Genomic DNA, 13,225 nt, shown 5'->3' with positions numbered 1-13,225 from the left:
TTAAAACCCTCCAACTTTTTTTGTGTTTCCCCCACTGCTGTGAACCAACTGTCCCCTACTAAACACTGGCCATTTCACACTACCTATTTACTATGCAAGAGCTGCTGATGGGCAGTCTCTGTTTGTGCCTAACCCTGTGTCTGTATGTGCGTGTGCATGTGTGTGTGTATAACTCATGCAGTAGAGACATGTTTACACAGTCCTACCTCCTTTTTAGAGACCAAAACAAAGTCTCCATGGATGCAAAGGCATCAATACATAGTTAAAGATTTGGGACTCGGGAAGTAGCAGTCACCAGGAAATAAATACAAATCAATGTAATGTCCTCTAAAGTGATGGAGACGTGACTCTGTGTGTGTGTGTTTGTGTATTTGAATTTAAATGTGCTCGTGTGTCAGCACCCTGAAAGCCCACAAATGCATCACATTAGTTTTCTTCAGACATTGCCTCAGGATATTTTGGTGACCTTGGTCTTCAGTGAGTATGTGCATGTGTTGCTCAATTACAAGGATTTTATTTTTCTGTGTGTGGGCATACACACATGGCCTCTCATTTTGTGTTTGTGCATGTGTATACACATGCATAGATACAGGCTTCCTTGAGGGACATGTTTAATGATAGGCTCGTTCGCACAGCTCTGACTAATGATCTATTAAAGTACACTTAACCAGTAATTATATGGACAATCCCTAAAGGCTTATGAAGCCCCAAAAGGGATTGCTAAAGATAAAGGAAAAGCCAGTGTATTTAATGTAATGGGCAGTAATCAATCATGTTGTGTTTAAACTTTGTTTAAAGTTTATAAAGAATAAACAGAATATTGTCAAAGGAGATTTTCCTCCTGCTGTGATCACATCGATGGTTAAACGTGAGATAAAGATTAAGGATTTTTCAAGCTTTTCCGAGGAACATGTAATCCCCGTCTTATTGCTGCTTTTCTGCTAACCTCACAGAACTAAATATTTAGTTTCAGGGTTGCAATAAAATACAGTGATACAGGCTCATTTTTTAAATTGCCTGTTTTCAGGTTAACTGCAAAATAAAGTGAAATCAACTATTAACTGTTGCACATACCAGATGGTCTCTTCTCTACCATACGACCATTATACTGGTCATTAACAGGATTGTCTCCTGAAATGCTGCTAGCAGCTCCTTAAACTTCAGTGCCACGTCCTCTAATTATAGCCAATATGCTGTGTATTCTGTTTAATCTGTTTTACACTCTGCAGCTTGAAAGGAATATCAAAGCAGACTAATAAATAACAATCAAGTCAGCCTAGATTTTAACCAAAAGAGAATTAGTGCAAGCAGTAAATACAAGGTTCTGTCAAGGTTCTCAACAGGCATGGCCTTATTTTTATATACAAATCCTGTGAAGTTCAGCATTCAGTGTCCTCGGCACTCAACTTTGTTCCCCACCTGTTTACCTCTACATAAAGAGAACCGCAATGTTGATTCTAACCAATCAGCATCGAGCCCTGCCCTACAGTTTGTCACACTGGGCTAACACAGGATGCTGCAGCAATGAACACATGCTGTTAGATGGTGGCTGACATTTGGAACATGTTTTTGTGTAAAAGCAAGCTTTTGCTTTTACACAAAAAATAATACTTGTCCTTGTGTCTTTGAGAAACTGTTTCTCTTCTCCTGGCCCATCTGAAAGAGAACTTTGCTTGCATAGACATTTCTGCTGAGGAGGCCAGGACTGATCGTCCATATATCACATTGTCCTTAACATCTCTCTGCACTCTGTGTAGCTGTTCTCTGCCCTTACCCGAACTACAGTATGTTTATTAACCGTTTTCCCAGAGCTACAAAAGATTTGGCACTTCTAGATTTTTAGGAGGTTTTTTATAGGCCTCCCACCTCATGTTGCACCACTCTGCTCCAGCTCTGTATGAGTGCAGTTACTTGCATCTTCACAGCGTAAGTGACTCATGTCGGGTCCTTTCTTGGTCTGAGAGCCCCCCCCCCCACCTGCTTGTTTATTTCACTGACCAATTCACTGTTTTTGTCTGAATTATCTAAATTTGCCTAATCCCCTCTCATCCATTACCCTTTGGCAGACTTATCAGTGCTTTGTAAGCTTTGATATGTCCAGCAGCAGGCTGACTGAAACCTGTTTTTTGCTTGTTTATTTTCCTTAGTAAAATTTTGACCTGATCATTAAAGCTCCTACCACACATTATTTGCCTTATTACATGGCAGAGGATCACTCATGTACAGCAGTTAGTAGCTTTGGTCATTGTTCTCTCGCTTTTTTTTTTTACTTGACCAGTTTCCTTCCATTGTTTTAACCACTGTAACTCACACCATGCACCCATTTTTTCTGTGTCACCTGCCACCGTTTTCCTCCCACACCACCCACACTTTACCACTCACCATCCCTGCCCTTATTTTTTCCTGGTTTTGGTGGCAGACAGGCTGATCGGTAGACTGGGCTTGGTCTGGCTGTCATAAGTTAGATGGCACAAAAAGAAATGGCAGATGAAGGCTGCCACCTGAGGGAGGACTGGGTTCTGACACCTCTATTAACCTTCAGGAGACGTCCATCCCCGGTCACACCCCCACTCTGCTCTTTTTTTCATGCTCTCCCTCCTCTCTATTTCACCCTGTCCCCTGTCTGCTGTTCCCCTGGCACAGGAGAAGCATCTTGTCCCTAGAGCAAAAGAGCCAAATAACAAATGACTTGTATTTTCCTTTCCTCCCAACCAATATGCCACGGATTTCTATCTCAATTATCTATTGGCCTCAGTGTCCTTTGTTTCCTGTTCCTATTTCCTGTCTCAGCATCTTTCTGGTTGTCCCTCTTTAATTGTAAACCATTAGCTTTGCGATCAAGTACTCATACAGTGATTTGCACGTCAGGAATTGCATAGCTAGTTCCAAATGCATGATTTTGTGCAGTGATGCATAGCTAAATGGTGGGAATGAACAAATTGCTGCGGCTTTCTCATGTCAATCAACCATAATAATGGAAGTTAATGAAAAATTATTCAGACTGATTAAATCAGCTGTAAACATGTTCGATGAACACGCGCCCTTTTTACCTTGACAATAATTCAATTCAATTGATCATAGCAGATCATTGCAGAATGTGACAGCTTCCATTGATATGAGCTGCATCAATAACAATTCAGTAATGTGTTTCTCTCTGTTGTTTTTCGCTGCAGGAATTCTCTTTACTTCGACTGGATGATGTGACAGACCAACGAGTCAACATTGTCGGTTTTTCAGTCTTCAACAAAACTCATCCCTTCTTTCAGGATTTTGTTCTAAGCCTCAATCGCTCCTGGCAAGAGAACTGCGACCATGCACCCTTCGCTGGAACCCCGGTTAGTACTCACAACACAATGACATGACCAGTCCACACACCAGTTCGCAGTTACTGTTAACTGATCATTTTGTCATTTATTGACTGTCTTCTTAAGTAATTATTTTTTCACCAACTCACCAACCAAAACAGTGAAGCCACAAAGACACAAATATATCGGTGAAATATACAGACATGACATTTATCCTGTTACTGCTGTAATTTCAGGTGTTGCTGTAGGCAGTTGTTGTTTCACAAAGCAGCTCATTAGCAGCGTTTCCCTTATTACATTTTCTATAATGGCATCTTCCTTGTTAAATTTGCTTTAGAGAAGATGCACAGCAAAAGAGCTGCTTACCTTCACAGCGACCCTCCTTACACCTTCCAAGGTTCTCATCTAAGCAGCGTCTGTTGCTCAGCTGCGTGCTCCATGTTTGAACGAGTTCAAACATGCCAACTTCAAAACTGCCTTAAATCACCAAGGCTTCTGTTTGCTTACAAGTGTAAAATTAAAGATGGCTGCAGGTTTGAATAGTGAAATTCCTGAAAAAGGGGATTTATTCATATCAGCAGTTTCTTTTTACCGCCACATAGGACAGAAATAACGAGCCTCTTGCTTGAACATGTTGTATTTTCACAACATTTTACGAGATAGGCTTATCTAAAATTTCTGCCTCTGATTCACCAAATAAAACAGGCTAAATGACCTTCATAAACATGAAGAGCGCTACCTGTTACTGTAAATTACTTCTAGTTTATGGGACCAAACTTTATGAGTATAATCTCACTCCACAATAATCCCACTCTAGGCAAAGCTCACTCACCCATTTGTCCAAGTGTCACTAATAAAAGCAGAACCTTAAAGTGACAAGAAGAACTACAGCCCTTAATGTGTTTCTACAAATTTTCTGACCTTGCAGTATTAGAATCAGTAGAACACAACAAAAACACATCAAAGTGCAATCAACTGCATATATTTATGACCACCACTAAGTACAGACAAAAGGATAAACAAAAATTAGTATATTCGGATTGAGACAGACAGGTGGTTAAACATGAATCTTCCATTCCTTCCTTTTAAACGGATGCCACACAGCTGCAAAGCTCTGTTTTCTGAAAGACTTTATTAAAACCTATAAAGTCAATTAATGAATGAGTCATCTATGTTTGAAGTTAAGAGAAAGCAAAAAATAAATGAAACAAATGAGCTCATACATGCACTCATTACCCCCTTCTGCTTCTCACAAGCTGGGCGTTGAAACAGGTTAAGAATAGTTTGAACCCAGCATGAAAAAAAATGTTGTATTCTGTGCACAGCAGGTCATTTGATACTTAGCAAGCCTGCAGCAATTAGACTTGTGACTAATTAGCTAATAACAAGAGAGAATAAAGGCTGACGATGCCAGAGTGAGAAACTGATTAACCCATTTAGACATGTGCATGGATGATATAATGTTGTTTTATTTGCTCTCATATACAACACGTGTGTCTGCATTTGTGCAACTAAAGCATTAGATGTATATAAAGACTGATGCTAGTTTATCTCAGAAGGTTTAATGACATTGATATTGATCATGAGAAGGATGACATTTATACGCTCACAGCGTGATGCAAGGTCACCACACAGACAGCCGTTAATAGGAGCTCATGTCAATGTACAAATGGAATATACGTGACAGAGGAGCTGCTATGCCCGGTGAAAATGGCTACAGGTCACAAGTGTCACAGTAACTGACTTCTGAATGTTTCCACAGTGTTTCCACACTGTATATCATGCAGAGTGTTTTTTTGTACTTGTTATTCTGTGCTGTGTCTGTTTTTCCCTCACTGGCTTTGGTTATATCCTCCTGTTTCTTTTTAGTATTATGCCATTTATATCCAGCCCTTTCCTGTCTATGTGAGGACCAAAGCTTTTATGTAATGCTACCAATGCTTGTGCAGCTTTGTCCAATAGGCTTGCTATATTGTCCAATATAGCAAAGTAACTTTAACTTCCCTGCAAGCACTGACTAGTGCTGCATTACTAAAGTAACTGGTTAATGTGTTATAGAAAAAACATTGTGTGTAGTTTGTTTAAAACACTTTCACCACCATCTTTTTTGGCCACAATTTCCTTTTCTGTTTTTGTATTAGTCATGTATTATAGGATAGGAAAGTGAGACTGGTGTAGGGAGAGAGGATGCCAGGCCATGGTTACCTGGTTACCTGTATGTGTGGAATATAACCAGACGTGCTGCTATAACAGTTTCTTATTTAATGCTGACCTAATTATCAAACTTTGTTTTCCACCACAATGACATTATGGCCATAAGTCAAACTTAAAATATATCTGTAGCTGTCATGATTTCACAAGCTCCTTTGATACACCACACTGCTCTTAATGTGCCATTCACCAATTAAGTTAGACAATTCAAGGTCAAAATACATCACAGTTTCACAGTTTAATGGCCTATTGTTGTTCTTTTTAGCCTCCCAAATTTACTATGCATCACAGTGCCTTTCAGCCTTGTATCAATACCCTCCGAACATGAGGGCCATTTCATCTCTAGATCTATAACACAGATGTAGAGCAGTGAGGCTCAGATTTCTAGTGCAGGGCATCCTGCATTTTAATAAAATGTACATAGCAGGATGCAGCAGTAGTGACGATGAGGCTGTTTGTACAGAGGAGATGAGAGGAAAAGCTGCCTCTCCCACTGTTTTCTGGCTCTCACTGAGAGAGGCAGGCAGTAATTGGAATGGTCAGGGTGTGCCAGCTTCATTGGGGATAAGAGCAGGAAGGACAGAGTCTCTCCAAGAGAGTGAGAGAGGGTTTTCAACACTGTCAGCAGATCAGAGTCTTTCTAATGATCTAATGGAATAATCTTGCTGCCACTCCAGGGATGGGTTAACCCCTCACGGACTGTTTGCAGTTTGTGTGCTTTGACTTTTTGCACCTTTGTGTGTGTATGTTTGACTGCGTGCGTGCATAATGTATTCACCTTCTTCCCTCCCTCTCCCGCTGCAGCTCTCGTCAGCTCTGCTCTTTGATGCAGTATACGCGGTGGTGGCGGCAGTCCAGGAGTTGAACCGTAGCCAAAATGTTGGCGCCACTCAGCTCTCCTGCAAGTCCTCCAAGATCTGGGAGCACGGGACCAGCCTCATGAATTACCTGAGGATGGTAAGACTTGCTGGATGTAATGAATGAAGATGACTAGACAGACCACTACTTTACTCAGAGGAGACCTAAGAGACAACAAATGAAACATTTTTACAGCCAGCAGGGGTGCAGTGGCTCTGTCTGTGGGTGACAGGTAAAATTAACCTTGGAAAACTTCCAAGGTAATTATAGGCAAGTAAGTAAATAAAAAAGTAATCCTCATGAAAAGTATTGAACATTTCACTAAGGTTGAGTTTAAAATATCATCTACCTCATGGACCTTCCTTGAATGGCTGGCTTCCCATCAAAATGCCCAACTTTATAGCAAAAACAAACATGTTTACTATCTGGTTTTATCCATTTGTTTATATAATATTAAAGCTTATATTAATGTATAATCAAGGTTGCAACCACTTTGATGGACAGACCTTTCACCTTGTGCTCCACCGCTGTGCCCACTTTCAATTTAAGTGGGAAATAGGCAGGTAGTGTCCACTGAAGCCTTCCAAGTGAACTTTAAGATCTGCTCTTTAGGACATATATGACATTCTCAGCACCATGAAGGATTCATCTATCTTTATACACAATCTCATCACTATAACCCTCAGTACATAAAAATGTGATATGATTGATTATTTTTGGAGGGCATTACTGTACTGTGAGCTAAGCTCAGAGAAGCCATTTCCAGTCTAAGCTAAGCTCACTAGCTGCTTTATATTTACTGAATACATTCAAAGGATGAATATTCAGTCTTAACCTTCACCAAGAAAACAAATAAACACATTTCTAAAAAATGTCAAACTATTTAGATTTCAAGTCACAGCTCTTAATATGTTTGTGTGTAGTGTGTTTTTTTCTCCCCTTTTCTATCAGGTAATCACTTTAATTAGATAATGTTAGACAGGAAAGCTTGTTGTGATCTTCATTATTGCTTCTCTTTTTAAATGTTAATTGGTTATTTTCAGTTCAGATATTTTCACAGACAGCAGATAACGTCTGTGCTGTCATCCCCTTTAAAGTTATAGTCTCTATCTGCTGGGTCAGTTTATCTTGTCTGCATTATACTGAGAGACATAGAAGGAGGAGAGATAAAGATGTGCTGTCAGTGAATAAAATGTGTTTTCCTGTTAGCAAGGAATGGATTTAAGTGATCGAAATACTAAAATGTGGCACATGTTCGATAACAGACTGTTTGTCTTTCTCACTCGGCTAGTCACTCTCTCTTTTTTTGGTGTAAATTTAAGTTTTAGCAGCTTTATTATTTCTGTAAATTTAACATATAGGAGCAGAGCCGGTCAGTGTAGCCTCATATCTATATGAAGTGCAACTGAGAGCAAAGCAGCGTTTTTAACGTGTTGCTGTTTCTGTGTTGAATAGGTAGAATTGGAAGGTCTAACAGGCCACATAGAATTCAACAGCAAAGGACAGCGGTCTAACTACGCCCTGAGGATCATGCAGAACAGCAAGGATGGCCTAAGGCAGGTAAAGTGACTCCCAGTTTCACATCTGATGCTGAGATTATCTGTCGTCAAACGAATTGCATGCTAAGGGTTTGCAGCAGCATAAAGTTCACACTGCTGGTTGAAAACAATTTACATATAAATAGTCTATGATTTTTTGAAGTGACCCACACAGATGCCTTCACTTTCTCTTTACACAGGCTCTTATATAACTGTTACTGCTAACACGCAACAGTCAAACAGTCCCACTCCTGTTCCCAGTGGGGCACTACCTCTGGCAAATGTCGCAGTTGTCTTCATGGCAGTCAAGTAACTGGAGCTGGATTGTACAGCAGGGGGCTGTTATAACACTTGCTTTGTTAGAATCTATCAGAAGAGGCAATGTGCCTGAGAAAACAATAGAAAATGAATTCATAGTAAAGTAGAAATCCGCCTTTAGTTTTCTTATCAATGGTCAAATATGTCTCTCATTATGGATACATACTTCATATGAGCAGACGGGGATTCTTTGTGGAATAAAAGAACAATTAGAGATTTAGTTTACTGCCTTGTTTTACATAATGACTTAATATATCAGCTGGGATTTGTGGGTGGTGGTAATCAATATCAGTCACTCATATGCTGTGAATTTAAACTTCCCACATAGCAGTTATGTTGTACTTCGTCATTAAGTAAAAATTCTCTACAAGCATCATCAGACATCTCGGTCAATTCCTGAGCTCTTTACCCTGAAGCACCTCATGCAGTCTCAGAAAGTATTCTCCCCAGCCACCTCTGTTTCACATCGGGGACATGCGTTACACTTTCTTGTAGATTAAGGACATTTACAAGGATTACAAAGAGTGGAATATGGGTAATGAAATGTAAGTGAGGAGAGGCTCTGAGCAGCTTAGAGGACTGTCTGTTGCTGAATGGATGCCAGAGCTCATGGTGCTCTCCTGATGGGTTGCTGATATTATGTGTAGCCGTTCTTTCTTAATTCTTCATCTTAAGGAATACCAAATTTACAAGCATTACATCGATCTGTCTTTGTTTTGCACAAAATACGTCTGGAGAGTTAAGATAGACATAAATCACGTATCCATATATATTTTGTTGTTCTAACAATGATTCAATATTGAAATAAAATTCATGTGATGTGCCTATTCCTAAGATTCCCTCCAAGGGAGAACCAGTGATCTGGGATTTAGTGAAGTAGGCAGAAACAAGAACATTGCTTCAAATCCAAGACTGGCTTGGGAAAATCTGTTTGGGCAAAGTGATAACCCAGTACTCCCCCATCCATCAACTGCATCTCCAAATGCCCCAGTGGAGCTGAGCTGTCGCCTGCAGTGAAAATCTGTGGTTGATCTCCCAGGTAAAAATCTTGCTGGTATGTGAGTAATGGATGGAAGACGAAGAGGATGCAAAGGTAAACACTAGAGAGAGAGAGAAAAAAACGAGCTGAAGCTTGAAAAGCTGGGTGATAGAGATATGCATTAAGATGAAGAATCTGTCTGTGGCCATGTTTACTTTTATGGTAATAGCTGGATAACCCAGGGTTTTAAAATATTTATACAGATAGCATCTTTCTCAGAAACCACAAAACAGGTAAATCTTCTTTTTTGTGCACTAATTTGTAGTGCCAGACATGACATTTTGTGAGGGGGAAGTCATAGAGTAAAATATAATAAAGTTAGAAATGTATAAAGACAATACTTCAGACTCTTCAAGGAGAAGCAGAGTTTTTATATGATTTATTTCAAACTGAATGTACAATAGTCTTGATATTTATTCTTACAAATACACAATGTAACTCTATAGAAATTGAAGTAAATAGAAAATTGGCCCCCAGTTTAGTTCCAGGCATAGCACAGTAACAGATTGTCCATGCAGCACACAAACTCAGTCATCAAACTGATTGGTTTAAAGTAGTTCAGGCAGAGGGTGGTGCCTCTATGGAACGTGCAGGTGAAGGAGAACTTCATTATTGTTCCTGTTTTATCCTTGATATACATACATATTTATTTGCATGTGGAATCTTATAAACACATGCAAGCAGAAAGTAGTATGTAGCAGCCTAACTTAGTGTAACATTGCCAACAAATTGATACACCCACTGGTGCACTGTAAATTTTCCAGACAATTACCTTTTTCATTCACGCATGAGCTCACTCGGACATTACGTGAACTTCATACTAAAGAGCTGGCAGGATAATATCCTGTTAATGTGTGGTCCAACTGATTTGGAAGTTTGCATCTTCACGTACAGCTTCACTGAGCTCCAGTGCAACTGTGACAGGGTCTATAAATTAAGCTTGAGTGTGGCCTTTAAATACCTGAAATAAGATGGAAGGAAGAAGGTCTGTGAAGTGCTGGAACGTACAGTACAGTACAGTGTGTGCCAATACACACAAGAATGCATATAGCATATTATTGCCTGAATATGCTGTATCATGGATTTGATGATGTCTAGCTTGCCAGAGCATACTTTCAGTGAATAGAGTCATATTAATGCGTCTTGGTTAGTGTGGCCATCAAATACTCTTCTACAAACACACATATGCAAACAACCAGAACAGCACAATGTCCTTTTCTTTCATCCATTTTAATTAAACAGTTGTTCTTTTCTCAGTTCCTCTCAGTCATTATATAGAATGAAACAGCTGCAGCAGATGTTATGTCTTGTTATGAGCAGCTGTTATATTTACAAACAGCAATGTATGCTAGAAAACTAAGTGATGACAAGACTGATGTAAAGTGAAATGTATTATCCCTGTTTGTTCTATCTATCCCTTAACCTGACAGCTACAGATTAAGCATACATTTCCCTGCTTCCCCAACCATTGTGTTCTGTGCTGAATTGTGTCTAATGGTTATTAACTTATCCATAATACAACACACCATAGCAGAAAGTTGCCTGCGTGCTGTCTCATCTGCAGCACTTGTTGTTGTTTTTCTATAATGACACAGACAAGGCTCAGACACTCCAACATTATAGAGAGTCATGGTGTTTCTCACTGTTTGAAAATATTTGAATTTTTCTGTTGGTGTCCATGAAAGAGTGGACTGTGTTACTACCTGTGTGTGAGGCACACCATCACCCATGCAGCTGTCAGACAGTGACCCATCTACCTTCATTACCCTTGTCTGTGTGTCCCCATGTCCCCGCTGGCACTGGGCCAGTCAGGCAGAAGGATAATGCTATCAGGTCTAACGTGATGATTCCAACCAGAAGTATTATAAAGAAGGCCTGCCAGTTATGTTAATCGGAAGAGGCAAGGTGTTAGACGAGGGGACGGGATGGGGGTGTTGTTTGTTTTGTTGACTAACACCTCCCACATGCTGCTGGGTTGGGGCTGCTTTAGCCAGACAGACACTGGAGGTGCCAGGGCCTTGGCAGCGATAAAGAAGGTGGCTCGCTGCCCACACACACACCTACACACACCCAGTTACACAGAATAGGTGCAAATCAGAGGATGGCAGGTTTTTACTTCAGGTCTTTGGTATGTTAAAGAAGAATAGCAGCAGCATTATCTACAATGCCCACACGGTTGCAAATAAAAATACATTCAATGAAAAGATCTATCTATCTATCTGTCTATCTATCTATCTATCTATCTATCTATCTATCTATCTATCTATCTATCTATCTATCTATCTATCTATCTATCTATCTATCTATCTATCTATCTATCTATCTATCTGTCTGTCTGTCTGTCTGTCTGTCTGTCTATCTATCTATCTATCTATCTATCTATCTATCTATCTATCTATCAGCAGTGGCTCTGGAGCACTATCTGTGCTTTATTTTTTGCATCAATCATCTGCTTGTGTTATACAGTGACTAACAATGAGTCTGTACTTGTTCCTTTAACTATAAAGGACAAATGACCTGTATCACAGAACTTTTGGATTGATTTAGTTTGAAATGTGAAGAGTGGCTGTAATTCTGCCTCTGCAGCTCACATTTATTATTGATGCTTTGCATTCAAACTTCACACCAGAGAACTAATAATGTTCTTTTTTTTCCAGTAGTTTGTCTATAAATTATTAAAAGGGGATTTTTAACCAGTTTTGTTCTAATGCAAAATTCATCACACTGAATAATTACTCATGACGAGCCACTTCTGATGATTATTAAGTTAAAGCCTACCTTTATTCCAGAATATTGACATTTCTGTTTTGTTTAGGAAGTCATTATATCTATATAATGTGCTTTACTTTTTTGTTATTATTCACATTTTCATACACAGTTTGTTACTACTGTGTTATCAGTCATTATAAGTAGGCTGTGCTGAGAGCTCCATCTGACAGGTAGAACAAACCACTGGTGTGCAAGAATATCTCTCTGCTGTTCTGATCAATAGGGAGCATTACATCTGGGTGGTTGTTGCTCAGGTGGTAGATGGTGTCCACTAATCATTAAGTTGGTGGTACTCCCACATGCAGTGTCCTTAGGTGATAAACATAACACCTTGCATCGTGGCAGCCTTCTGGTCTGTGAGTAGGAAGGTGTGATGTCGACGGAGCAGAATGGTAACAACATTGTTTTTTTTTTTTATTCATATCAGAAGTAAATTGCTCCGCTGCTCCTGTGCAGACAGCCAGATGCACCAGTGATGATGGTAAAGTTGTCAGGGCTTTGTTTGAGTTCTGGCCAAAGCACCAGTAGCCAAAGAGACTGCACGGAGCAGCAGAGGGAGGCAAGTGGAAGGAAGAAGAGAATGAGCAATGGGGGAGGAGGACAACAGTGTGACAGGCAAAGTAAATGAGACAGAAAGGGCGCATTAGAGAAAAAATAGGACAGAAATAAAAAAGAAACAACACTAGAAAAAGTTAAATTATATTTCTGCAAGGGATATAACCTTTTTACCTTTTTTAAACTCTGCCTTTGTTGTCACTGTCAACAGTGTCTCTGACAATGATATCTTGCTTATGTCTTCTCTAGATGATGTAACACCGGGGTTATGCTGTTAAACAGTACAGTTCTAGGTATACTGTATATAAATGAATAATAAGACTCAAACTGCTCCTCTTAACACACTGCGTTCAGGACGCAGCAGTGTTTTAATTGATCATAAGCATGTGATCATAAGCATGACAGCAGTTGTCAGTCATGATGTCTCGGGACTGATAGCTGAAATGATTCCACAGAATGCATGTGCTGTCGTTTGCCTGTGTGCCTTTTATGTTTGTACTTGTGTGTTTGTCAGTGTGATTTGGTTGGTACAGTACTATCCCAGTGTTGCGTGATTCTTGGCTCATACACACAATCACACACAACATGCCCACCGCCGTTTGTGCTTGTGGTTTAAAAGAGGCACAAGTCTT

General features: G+C 39.8%; 1 protein-coding gene across 1 annotated transcript in view; it reads left to right on the top strand.

Annotated features, from left to right (window-relative positions):
- Positions 1 to 13,225, top strand: part of grik4 (glutamate receptor, ionotropic, kainate 4) — a 131,261-nt gene that overhangs the window by 80,076 nt on the left and 37,960 nt on the right. The window contains exons 7-9 of the mRNA XM_028418966.1: positions 3,174 to 3,335; positions 6,321 to 6,473; positions 7,830 to 7,934. Coding sequence (XP_028274767.1) covers positions 3,174 to 3,335; positions 6,321 to 6,473; positions 7,830 to 7,934 — 420 coding nt within the window. The remainder of the gene's footprint in view (positions 1 to 3,173; positions 3,336 to 6,320; positions 6,474 to 7,829; positions 7,935 to 13,225) is intronic.

The sequence above is a fragment of the Parambassis ranga genome, chromosome 13, assembly GCF_900634625.1.
Source record: "Parambassis ranga chromosome 13, fParRan2.1, whole genome shotgun sequence".
Lineage (NCBI taxonomy): Eukaryota > Metazoa > Chordata > Actinopteri > Ambassidae > Parambassis > Parambassis ranga.
The sequence above is the reverse complement of the archived record's forward strand: the minus strand, read 5'-3'. Positions and strand labels throughout refer to the sequence as shown.